The following is a 13,850-nucleotide window of genomic DNA, read 5'->3' on the forward strand; positions in this document are numbered from 1 at the left end:
TTTCATCTTATGTCAGGGAAAAAATAAGGTGATGAATTTGAACCATCATCACTTAGAGCTATGATATCATCAACTGATCGCTATCTACGTACAAAGTCGTATGGTGTTTCCATAATAAATGACATTCAATTTGACAGGAGTATATCTGTTCTATAAATCAAGCTGAAGGATCTAAAAAAGTTGGGAAAAGGCAACAAACCGAGGGCATCAGACCGAATTTCTGACCAGGACCTACAGAAGATGTATGAGGCTAAGACTCTGGGTGATGACAATCCGACTGCTCTTTTACATTCAATGTGGCTCATCTGTACCATACACTTTGGAATGTGTACAGGAAAGGAAACACACAACCTGCAGTGGGGTGACATATCCATGCAAGTAGATGACAGCAACCAGGAGTATACTGTGTATAATACTGAAAGACAGACAAAAACAAGAACCGGAGTGAATGAAAGAAATATAAGGTAATGAATGTTATGGATCCTTGCAAGTACTTTGAATAATGGTAAAATAATTAAACAGAATTACCAAGAATAAGTGCATGATGTAAAAAGAATGAATGTCATACATTTCTGGAAATTTGCTTAGTGTATAAAATAAGCCAGTTTGACAAGTTTTACCTGCTAGAAAACAAAAATAACCTTTTATTTTCTTCCGTCACTCTGATGTAACAAGAAGTGTCAAAACTCATTGCCAGTGATGCACATTAAACACTATGCTGGTTATTGAGTTCCTGGCCTACTTCAAATCAAATAGCAAAGTACCCCAAAAAACTCAAGTTAGCAAGCATAGGTTTCAGTTCATTATCCTTGTAAAAGCTGAACGAGTTGAAGAGATCTGAAAAGAAAATAATGCATCGTCCTTGAATCAATCAAGTTTTTAATTTGTCATTAAGACAAATGATTGTACATGTGTACAAAAGAATAAAATCTAATGAAGTCATTCATTCTATTTTTTCAGACTAGCAAAACCAAGAGCATATACCATACCTGACATCCCTCAGAAAGACCCTGTAGGTCTTTACAAACTTTATAGAAACAAGCGTCCTGCAGATATGAATGGTGCTGAGAGTCCCTTTTTTCTGTCAATAGATGTGGCAAAACCCAAACCTGGACAGTGTTGGTACAAAAAGACACCAATGGGGATCAACAAGTTATATGAGATCATGAAGAAAATATTTATTTATCACATGCAAATGTCATCATATTTAAGTAGATGCAATCTCATTAAAGTAATCCTGTTCAATTTAAAATATCATAGATAACCTTTGCTAATCTGAAATTCTCATCTGCACCTTAGCATAATATGACGACAGTTGTAACAAGTTAAAAAATACAGTAATAATGCAATTTACCTGTATCATAGCAAGTACTTTGGTGAAACTGTTTAAGTAAGTAAAAAAAAAGTAAAACTACTGTAAGCTATGAACACATGCATGTACATATCACTTACATACATGTAAGTATACTGTTTACAATTTACACTTTCTATTTATACACTGCTGTTGGGCATTCCTGCGCACCTGTTTTCGTTTCCAATATTGAAGCAAAACGCATACCGAATTTGAGCGATTGACAGAAATAAAATAAGCAATGCTTACCAATTGAAAAGATGCAATTGTCACCAGAATATTCTGTTCAAAATAAAATTAATTTTGGACACAGAGGATACCACTCCCCTGTTTTCCTGACTCATGATATGTCGGCCTATTCTGCGCACAGCTTTGAAAAGATGTAATATTTATCTATCGTGCTACAGAAATGAAATGTATTACTTTGGACCGTCTCTGTCAGCAGTTCAGTCGAGTAATTAGGTCAGATTTATAGCTAGTTTACAAAATTCAACATACAAATGCCAATAAATGGCAAGAGATATTAAGGTAACTAAACCAATCTTATAAAAATGTTAGGAAAGTTCAACATTTTATGAAAAATAAGCTATTACATGGAAGAGAAACAACAATGAATAGGATGTAATGTGTTTACAACGTCTTGTTGATGGGGAAAAATTACTACAGAATTTAGAAACAGACTACACGCCGGTGAATTTGTTGAGAATTTATGTTCTAGCGGCAAGTAGACATGTTGGGTAACAGACGATTTTTTACATGTGGGACAACTTATTGCAAAATTGGAAACTTGGATTAAAATACAGTTTTGTTTTAAGGTACACATTTCCATCTTTTATATAACGTATTTATTTGTATGATTCTAAAAGATGCATACTAAATCAAATTTTCTGGGTTACAGGTTCAAGAAGGTCATGGAATGGGTTTTCAGGTTGCCATTTAGAAATCATATTTTTATATGCATTTCAAGTCTAAATGTGGGATATTTTTGTACACTTTATCAATAACACTTTCCTTAATTAAAGTATGATCGTTTTTTCTTGATAAAAAATGGATTTTTGAACCAAAATAACACATGATCCAATGTTTACAGAAATGACGTATCATTGCACAGAATTACCTGACGCGCAGAATTGGCCGACATGGCGATAGTGTTTGGAAACACCTCATCCAGAAGCTCAAATATGAAGGAATTCCAGCGAATCAAATAGTTCAAATATCAGGACACAAAAATATCAACTCATTAAATAGCTACAGTAACTTAAACCCCGCCCAAAGTAGAAATATTTCAAACATTTTGTCTAATGTACCTGCATTATCATATGTCCTGCAGCCTGCCATAGGTGAAACAGCCTTGCCAATGGCACCAGCGACCATCAGCTCCTCTACCAAAGAATGTCAATCAATTCCTGGACATTAATTCCCTGGTATTCTTACAAATGCAATTATTCATGGCAACATCCATATACACCTTCAGCAAAGAAGCAAAACTAAGTCGTTTTCACACACTACACAGTACGTCAGTGGTAAAAATGTGAAGAGCAGCGGGAGTGTGTCTTCACAACAATTATACATTGATGAATTACTTGTGGTTGTTTTCTTATTAATAATCCCTGTCTGTTATCCTTGAAACTTGTAGTTTGTTATTCTGGAAATATCAGTTAATTTTTATCAATCTGATGTGGAACTAATTTTGTGCGCAGGTACACATAGCACAGCAGAACATGTATGGTAAACAGCTGACATTACCATAAGAAATCTGCTAATTCACTGTGTCACAAACTTTAGGTAGCCAATGTATGTGAGCATAAAATAAAAAGAATATTTGCTTGAAACGAGTGAATAATGGATACATTTCATCTTGTGGGTGAAAAACTCTAGTATTTTAACTCATTAAATTTTAATTGACTTTGTGACATTGCTTACATACTTGAGTTTGGACGTAGTAGTGTCATACCCACTGAGTGAATTTCACTTTCGCTCAGGTGAGCTCTACTAGTACAAACCCAGATAAATTGGAGATTAGCAATAGGAGAATAGAAACAACAAGAAAATCATGTATAGAGGAGCTAAGCTGGAAATTCATTTCCATGTTAATGTGGAAAACGGGAATGGAAGGGAAATTATGATAGCTTTGCATCTTACAGGATGCCAGATGTTGGACTTCAGGGCAGTCAATGACTGCCCGCGACAGGCTGACTTAATTATGGCTATTAAATTAATGGAATTGACATTAACATGATTGAGGGAATCCAAAATGGGAGACGTAATAAATACACAATCTACCCCAAAAGACTTTGATACCCCCATAATAGAATGGGAAATTCAAGTCAAAGGCCTCAAGGCAATGGTGTCAAACGAACCGCCTATAACAAGAGATGTAGAGTCCAAACCCAGAGAGATTTTCATATCAGGGCTCCCTCTAGAGATAGACAACGAAGTTCTCATAGAAAAAAAAATTGCACAAATTCAAAGTGAACATCAAAGGACAAAAGGTTGCAACAGTATGGGGATATCAACCTATAAAAACATGGGTAAGGATTGTGAACATCTTAAAAGAAGACACAACAAAGGTTCCAACCTTCTTCTATGTACTGGGATTTTTGGTCAAATCCTGGTACAATGACTGTGATAAGGAGAGGCCTTGCACTAGATGCAGAAATGGCAAATTATCCGGAAGAACCAAACTAGATTGAAGAGCCAACCCAGGACATAAATATCCAAATTGTTACGCCAACATTAAATGACACAGTCAATAGCACCAATGTGCATCAAAATGATATCACGAGGGCAAAGGAGTTAGAGTGGGAGGACTTCGACCACCCACCCCACCCAAAAGACTTGTACACGAGATTAGGGGGATGAGGATTGCGAAATCGCAACATAAAAAAACAAAACAACATACTTCCCACTCCAAACAGACGATGAGGTCTTAAATGAAAACGAGGAAGAAAAAGGGCCGGTGGACCTGATAGGGTTAAAACCACTCACGTTAACACCGGCGTACAATAAGAGAAAACACAATACTTCTTCACTAAGCTCCTCCCTGGAAGGGGAGTTAAGCCTAGATGAGTACGGTCTAAATAGAACACAACGGACAGTAATACCACCGGTACGAACGACAATAGAAACCAGGTAAACAAAGAAAAACAACAACAACAACAACAAAAAACAAATGACATGGACGAGAAAAAAAAAATGATACTGAAAACGGAAAGGAAACTGAAACAGATGAGACAAACAATAAATAGGACATGGACTTAAATCTAGAAACGGACAATGAAGAAACAGACAAAACAAAAAAAAACAAAAAAAAAACGAAAGAAATATGGAATAGAAATCAAACAATGAAAATGGCTCTGGAATTGCTCCAGAGCCCGACTATTATAAATTAAATAAATCATAATCTAAAACCTAAAACAATATGACATAAATATAAATATTAAAGATAAAAGTGATGCGGCACCTGGTAAAGTGTAGACCCAAAAATGGAAGAAATAAACTTCCGAATTGCAACAATCAATAGTCAAGAAATAGACAAAGAAAAAGTAGAAAAATTATCCAAAGAAACAAACTTTGATGTAATTTTGATACAAGAAACGCGTAATGGTTTTGTACCAGAACTAAAATCTCTATTAGAAAACAATTTAGATTATATAGTGGTTTGTAATGATTATATAAATAAAGATACCAGAAGTGGAATAGTAACAATCATAAAAAAATAAACAGGGCTTAAGTTGGGAACGCTATGAGGAGGGGATTTTTTTAAAAAGGCGATTACTAAAATTCAAAGTGGCATATAATAAATGTATATATACCAGCAAATAGGAATCAAAAACAAATATGTATCGAAAATCTTTTCAAATACCTACAGGATTACTCTATGGAGAACATAATATTAGGGGGAGATTTTAACTGGGATGGGGATGAAATTGATAGAACAACTGATTTGACAGTAAATGATAAACTTTTTAAAGAGGAATTGACAGACTTAATGAACGAGCATAAACTAAGTGATATATATATATATATATATATATATATATATATATATATATATATATATATATATATATATATATATATATATATATATATATATATATATATATATATATATAACTAAACTTAATAAGACGGGATTATACTTTCGAATACAAACAAGGAGAAGCAAGCAGAATTTATAAGTTTTATATAACACATTTTAATACAATGATATAAAAATAATTAGAAATTAAAAATTATAAACTTTCTGATCATAAAATGGTAGTAGATGAATTAAAAATCCGAAGTAGATGCAAATGAGGACCAGGACAATGGAAAATAAATAACAAAATTTTAAACGATGTGAAATTTATAAATATAGTTAAAAACGAGAAAAAATTTTAAGAAATGAAGAAACTGCGGACATATTTAAGGAATGGGATATTTTAAAACAGACAATAAAAAAGAGAGCTATACAAATTTCAAACATAAGATCGGAGAAATTACAAAAAGATAAAAAATCAACTAAAAACGAGATTAAATAAAGCAATAAATGAAGAAGAAAAGAAACAGATGATAAGTAAGATAAAAGGAATAGAAGATGAGGAATATCAGGGGAGAACAATTAGAGCGGGTAAATTTACTGAAATATACAAAAAAGTGAAAGGTTTATAGAAAAGGGGGAGAGAAAGTTTGGAAAAAAATTAAAGTACATAATGTTATTTATACAGAAAAATGGGAAATTTTAAATAGTATTTACTCATATTATAGAGATTTATACACTTCACAATGTACTGAATACGATACAATAAACAACTATTTAAACAATATAGATTGTGAGATGATATCAAAAGAACACAGAGACTTGTGTGATGATGTCATCTCAGACGAAGAAATAACAAACAACACTTACACTTACAAAAGGAAATTCACCAGGGAAAGACGGGCTTACTGTGGAGTTCTACCAGAAAAATTCCACGGAGAGCTAACGCCGATCCTAAATGCTCTGTATAATAATATCTTTTAAAGTAAAAAAACATGTGAAAATCAATGAGGGAGGGAATAATTACAATAATTTATAAAAGAAAAGGGGATAGGGATGACATTTAAAAAAATGGAGACCAATATCATTGTTGAATAACGATTATAAAATCTTAAGTAGGATAATAACTAATAGAGTAAAAAGAAAAGTAGCTTAGGAAAAATAATCAATATAAATCAAACTAGTGGGGGTAAAGAGAGGGATATCCAAAGTAATATTTTAAATATAAAAACTGTAATAGACTATATAAATGAAACAGGTACGAAGGAAGCTATGGTACTCTTCGACCAAGAAAAAGCTTTTGACCGATTAGAACACATCTATATATACAAAAAGTATTAGAAAAATTCGGTTTCGGAGAAAACTTCCGAAAATGGACTGAAATCCTATATGCAGGAATAACTTAATGTGCACAGGTTAATGGGAAATGTATGAAAGAATTCGACATACAACGACCGGTGAGGCACGGTTGCCCACTATCCATGTTATTATACGTAATTGCAATTGAAATTCTAAGCTACAAAATAAGGATAAACCCAGGAATACAAGGTATACATATTCCAAACCTAAAAGAGGAATTTAAAATGATCCAGTATGCTGATGATTGTACCAACTTAATAAAAGATGCAAAATCTGTTATACACCTAGAGAAAGAATTTGAAAATTTCGGGATAGCATCAGGTTCGAAAATAAATCATGATAAGACCGAAATTCTAAAAACAGGAAACTGGAGAGGAAACCACCCTGAGTTACCTCCCCACCAACTTAGAGATACAGTGAAAGCGCTAGGGATATACTTTAGAGGAAAAAAAAGAGATCATAGAAAACTACAACACATAATGGAAAAAATCAAAGAAAATGCGCAAATCCTGGACCTTAACGCCACTATGCATAATGGAGCGGGCCCAAGTTTGTAAAACATACTTGTATTCAAATATAAATTATATAATTAGATCCATTGATACGGAAAACAAAATTTTACATATGCTAGATAATGAAATAATTAACTACATATGGAATTACAAGACCCAATATATAATAAAAGAGACTCTTTATAGAGCAAAAAGTAGAGGGGGCCTGGGACTACCAAGCACCCAACTATTAAAACTTTCAAATATTATAAATATAATGAAAAATGTGCAACCCTTCACGGGGACAGAGAACCGACCAGAGATATATAAAAATAATAAACTAATAAAGAAACTTGAAGTGCCAAGGAAATTTAGAAATATAAAAGAAATACTTTTAAAATATAGAGATAAAATAGAGCTATGGCAACTAGATACAGGAAAAACTTGTGAGTGGCTAAGAGAAGTAACAAAAAGAATAAGATGTAGAGTAGAACAGAACAACGGGGGTGGGGGGTAAACTGGGAAAGAACTTGGAAAAACTGGGAAAAAATAAGATCTGTCAAAATTCTAAGTATAATTTTTAAATATCTACACATCCCCTGGCTTACAGGCGAAGAAGCTGTAAGATGTCGTATGATTAGAACAGTACCGAAATGCCCTTTATATAAAGTAGCAAATTTCACAAAGCTCCATACGATTGCCCAATGCGACAAAACCAAAAATAATAGACTTATGTTGACAATGGAAATATGTAAGAAGTATAAATATCACAGAAATAATATTTTATATATAGATGTAAATTTCGAAAATAAGGTAGTTTTAAAATTAATTGATTATATTACCACAGTTATGCTGTCCTGTGGCCAAGTAATAAGAATAAAAAAATAAAAGCAATAAAATGTCTATATATTACACTAACCCAGGGGGGAGAGATGGGGAGGGGGCTCCGGTTTTACCGCCCAAGTACGGGTGTGTATCCGGCAAGCACGGGCTGGAGCCTCAGTTTCATCTCTCACCTCATGGATGTTTTAAAAAAATTATACCAAAATAGACGACATGACATTGTGACACTATACCAGGGGAAGGGGGGATGAGGAAAGGACTCCGGTATACCGCCCGCGTAGGAGTGAGTACCGCAAACGGGCTGGAGCCTCGGTCTCATCTCTCATCTTATGAGGAGTGCCAAAGAAAAAAGAAAAGAAGAAAAAAAAACCGGACACACAAAAAGAAATAATCTCATCTTCTAACTCGTTTGTTTTATAAATTTAAGATATTTAAACTTGAATATAAATATATTTTAATTTTATATAAAAAATAATTCCCCTTCTACTAATTTTTTCCCCCAGACTCCGCCCTTCAAAATTTGAAAAGTATAGGGATACAGGGACCTGCATGCTGGACAAGTAAGAGACACAGACGTCGCAGGGCTACACCACCAGGCGCCACGCAAAGTGGGCAGGCCTGCGAAAGAGTCCCAGAAAATCCAGCATGCAGGAAATGGACAAACAAAACAAACAAATGGGGAATAGTGTGAATGGGGAAATATAGCCCTGATATATATATATATATATATATATATATATATATATATATATATATATATATATATATATATATATATATATATATATATATATATATATATATATATATAGTACTACTTATGCTTTAAGATCTTTATATCTTTATATTTGGAAGATAAAAATGCCGATTGCGGTAGTAATTACCAGGATATGTCAAAAGATAAGAGAAACATGCAGAAAGAATTAAAGACCATGTGGCTTCTTATAGAACATATCCGATTAATTTCAAAATTTCAATCAAAAGGGAAAAGAGAATCGTCACACTATAAATGCATACATAAAAACAATAGGTTTTATTTACTTTTATATAAGGCACCGTTTCTTTTAGAACTTACTGATTCCAAAACGTAAGACTTTCCTTTCAAAAATAAATCTATAACTCAGTACAAACTGTCTTTCTTAAAAAAAAATAATATAGAAGATGAAAACTTGAGGAGAGATTTGACACAGATGATGTCCTAACATATATATCTATAACACACACACAATATAGCAAATACTCACATAGCATACACAGGCTATAGCACACACACAATATAGCAAATACTCACATAGCATACAGAGGACGGAGGGGACCCTTGACAAAGGTCACTACTATCAAACAAGGGAAGAGACATAGATAAAACATAGATCGGACTAAAAACCCTTTAGATAACATTAAGGGAAAAAAAATACCCCATCGAAAATTTGCAGATAAATAAATTTTTGGTATAAATTCTTTTATAAAAGAATACAAACACAAGAACCTTAGGGGGAAACACAAACACATAACAACACTTTTTTTTGACAATTGGGGGGAGCATCTGTCTAATGCCCCCCCCCCCCAAAAAAAATAAAAAAATAAAAAAAATAAGCAACTTGCCATGTAAAAAATGCGAACTTAATTGTCAGGTCCTTGTCTCTAAATCCAAAACGTAGTCTTAGACAACTTTTTAATCCTGCTTCATAAACCCACTATTGGAAGATGGTACATGCAAGTTTTCAACACTTGCACAAACCATGGTTGATGGATGACAAAAGTCGAGATGTCTTAAAAACGATGTCTGTTATTTCTCTTGTAGTTATAATGATTTAGTCCAATCAATCATCACATGCTCGTGAATCAAAACAATGAAAGAATTTATATATATATATATATATATATATATATATATATATATATATATATATATATATATATATATATATATATATATATATATCATAATGCTTTTTAATTGATGGGTGGATGGTTGAACCCATGGAATAAAACGTACAAGATATCGAAACTGAATAGCAAAACAACATCTAGGCCAGCAGCATAAAGCTTCATTTAGGTATCTTGAATCATTTTGTAGTTTTTCTCTTAAAACTTAATTTTTACATATGGATTGATGGATGAACCAACAAAATGATGAAAACGTGAAAATAATTGAAAACAAAAGAATTTGTAAATAGCAAATGTGTACATAATCCTTACGGTTAGATCCATATGAACTGTGTCTCAGATGAAGCAATTGTTGAGAAGCATGACTTGATTATGACATTTAAATTGAGTCCCGGATGAAACAAATTTTGAAAAGCATGACTAATGATTGACAAGTCTGGACACCTTATTGCTGATACACGCGCACACACACACACACACACACACATAATAAGACAACAAAGGGTTCTATCGACCGGGAGTCCCGGGGGACTATAATAATGGAAGCACTCATAACTAGATACTGCAATCGATTTACAGTTATCTGATCCCGGATTTGTAAAGAAGTAATATTTACCACTATGTTATTAGTTGGCAGGCGTATAAAGCGGCACTAATTTTTGTGTCACGTGTATTTGCATTATGAACAAGCAATTAATCGATTCACTCTGCACTACACAACCTGAATTTAAGCAGCCGTGGTATCCCATATCGATCTCTGACCTATTCCTCTCCCTTTTATTCCGTTGCTTTCGAAAAATAAAAAGGTGGTTATTATCTAATCTTTGTTCGCCATGAACGTGCATGCATACACAACTGTTTTAGAATTCGAAGAGTTAGAATTTGTTTCTTTGCTGCATACTTCAAATTACCTGAATCTTAGCACGTTTTTGCAGCTTTCAAAATTTATAAGACAAAAATTTCATATATGTACCAACAGTGTATAGAAATCTTACTTGTAGCAAAGTGTGTGTGTGTGTGTGTGTGCTAAACATGTACATCCATTAGTGTGAGGATAAAGTGCAGTTATGTGTGCTATTTTCCTTTTAAGATCTCCAGTTACAATGCATACATTTAAAAAATTCAAGTCAACTCAAGTTTCCATTTTATTTGTGTTTATTATTTATCTGATTGATCTGTATTTGATCCACCATACATTTCACACCATTAACGCTTACTAATGTTCACACTAGTAGTCAGAGAATAACTAATAGTCGATCTGACTGCAGAATATTGACCAATACATAACTGTTAGCCTGTCCTTTGATTTTCGACTTACCAGTATATCCAACTTTTTTTATTAGACCCTAAATACAAAATGGCGATAGATATCTCGGGAAGAATTTTATTTTTTCATCTAAAATCCCTCTTATTTAACAAAAAATTAAAACAATTGAAATGTGTTACGCAAGGATATAATAGTTTCCATATTGGAGTAAGTAAAATCAAAGTATATGTTTTGAATTTTCAGTGGGATAGGAAGAATTTGTCTGGTCCATCGTCCACCTCCCAATAACACTTAATTCTAGGGGCCCAATGATAACAAAAAAAATTTGGATGAGTATTTGCCACATCCTCCCAAATAAAAAGAAAAAAAGAAGAGAAAACACACTGCGGGTATTGCTTTGGCGGTTACTACGCCACTGTTTTCGATATATTGCTTTTCCCGGGAGGTGGTTTCTCTTCCTACGAGAAAGAACATTTGTCCCATGGATTCACTGATGTCTGGCTAGCATGCAGTAGTATTTCATCTGGTTATTCCCGAACACAAATTCTGGATCCTGTCAACCATGATATCCGTTCACCCTGATTCCTGTAAAGATATTGGGACCCTTTAAATTGTTTGTATCTTTGTTGCATGATGTTGTTTTTGTTGGTTTTAAAGGACTTTTAACACAGTATTGACTATGTCATACCGAGGTAATTGGAACTACTTTCCCAACGACACCCTTGGTAACCGACCAGGGTTTTGGTGGGTACCGAGACCGCGACCATTGGATTTCGAGTCAGACGTTCAATCAACTGAGCAAGCGCGGCTCCCAGGGACTGATTTACGTGAAACTGTGTAAGATGTTATGTCAACAAGTTCTCTTAGATTTCATGCAGGTACAATTAGACTAACGTATTCGATGTATCATCCTCACTACTTTCGAAGAAATGGTGGTAATTATGTTATCCTTCCGTCTGTACCCCTACGTTTGAAATGTCACCCAACTCCTACTACACCGTTGGAGATAAGTGTATACAGTATTGTGGTACAAAAAGGGGTGGCTTAAATGGATTGGCTGCTGAAACATATACATATTAATATATAACGGGGAAGGGTGTGAGTTGGGTGAGTATTTGGACAATTACGTTGGGTTGTGTTCACCCAAACATAATTGTTCACATATCTAAAACTTGGTGGGAAAGGTTACATGAACCTTGGGTCTAATACTGCGTTGCTACATACTTCCAGGCACAGATATAGTTTATGCATTTGTTTTCAGATGTTAAATGCTTAAGGAAGGTTGATACTCCTCAATTATCAACGTTGTCCTTGACAGCCATTGAGTATGCCACCGTATAATGGTGTACATGATAAACATATTTTACTACCACTTAATTAAATGGGATCCATGGCTATACTCGCCTTATAAGAGGAACCATGTTATAGTGAAGGATCTTATAACGAGTGCTGTAATATCTATCTATCTATCTATCTATCTATCTATCTAGCTAGCTATCTGTCTCTCTCTGTCTGTCTGTCTATCTGTCTGTCTCTCTCTCTATCTATATATCTATTTATCTATCTATCTATCCATCCATCCATCCATCTTCAAATTATTAGCCCTGGAATCCATGCATCCGTTTTAAACAGTTATACGCCGAAACAACTACCTCGAACAAAATCTTTCCAGCAGAGGTACATCGAGAAAAAATGATACTTTATGTAATGCAAAATGAGAAATTATCCTCAAATTCGCTTCGGTTTAAAGGATAAGTTTCAATGGATTCTTAGTCAAGAATGAATAGCATTACTTTTCATTCATATATATGTGTGTGTGTGTGTGTGTGTGTGTGTGTGTGTGTGTGTGCCCAAAAGCACAGTTGTAACAAAAACACAAGTAGGTTATTTGGTGCTGAGGCACTTGGAGTAAAGGACATTACCCAAAGACATACAATGGTAGCTGACCCAGGTTGGTCCATCGTAGTATTTGAGCCTGCATCCTTTCTGTCGTGAGTCAGGCAGGATCCCATTAAGCCACCACGGCTCCCAAATCAAGGCGCTTTGTTACAGGACAAGAGCAAACTTTGAAAGAGATGAATTTGCACAGGATGTTAGTCATAACATCCAACTTTAAATAGAGAGACATCTTGTATGAAGTATTACATTCCATTTTAGTAGAGTCAGCCTAAATTTAATTGTAATGATCCGGAATGGCTATGACACAATCGGATGTAAACAATCTTGATTCAAAAGGTCTGTAATCATGTACCAGGAAACTCCAGTCGGATACTGAATATTGTTTCCGTTGTATCCCAAGCGATAAATCCCTCTGACCAATAAAATTACGTACTTCTCACGAGGGAGCAGAGATGACTGTTTTTATTAGCATGCAGTTTTAAGGTTACGTCGACATTTACAAAAATTCGGTTTGTGGGTCAGCAAAAACCCTTTACTTTCCAACGTACATTTTCAGTTAATAGAAAAAAGCGTTTCTTTGTCATTGACTGTTTACTTAAAACATACTGCACTGTGTATTTAAATTTAGACACACACACACACACACACACACACAACACGTAAAGTAGAAGGTGTTTTTTATTACTTGAGTTATACATTATGCAAAACGTTCATGCAAACTTGTTATTA

At 34.1% G+C, this 13,850-nt stretch overlaps 1 protein-coding gene across 1 annotated transcript; it reads left to right on the forward strand.

The window, feature by feature from the left end:
• The first annotated feature begins 240 nt into the window (after positions 1–240).
• Positions 241–8,759, forward strand: LOC149796204 (uncharacterized protein KIAA1958-like). Its single transcript, XM_089963940.1, has 4 exons — positions 241–464; positions 961–1,214; positions 2,506–2,691; positions 8,572–8,759. The coding sequence occupies exons 1-4, from the start codon at positions 241–243 to the stop codon at positions 8,757–8,759; spliced, it is 852 nt and encodes a 283-aa protein (XP_089820066.1).
• Positions 8,760–13,850: the final 5,091 nt, after the last annotated feature.

The sequence above is a fragment of the Sinohyriopsis cumingii genome, chromosome 7 (assembly GCF_028554795.1).
Source record: "Sinohyriopsis cumingii isolate HCF-2022 chromosome 7, ASM2855479v2, whole genome shotgun sequence".
Taxonomy (NCBI): domain Eukaryota; kingdom Metazoa; phylum Mollusca; class Bivalvia; order Unionida; family Unionidae; genus Sinohyriopsis; species Sinohyriopsis cumingii.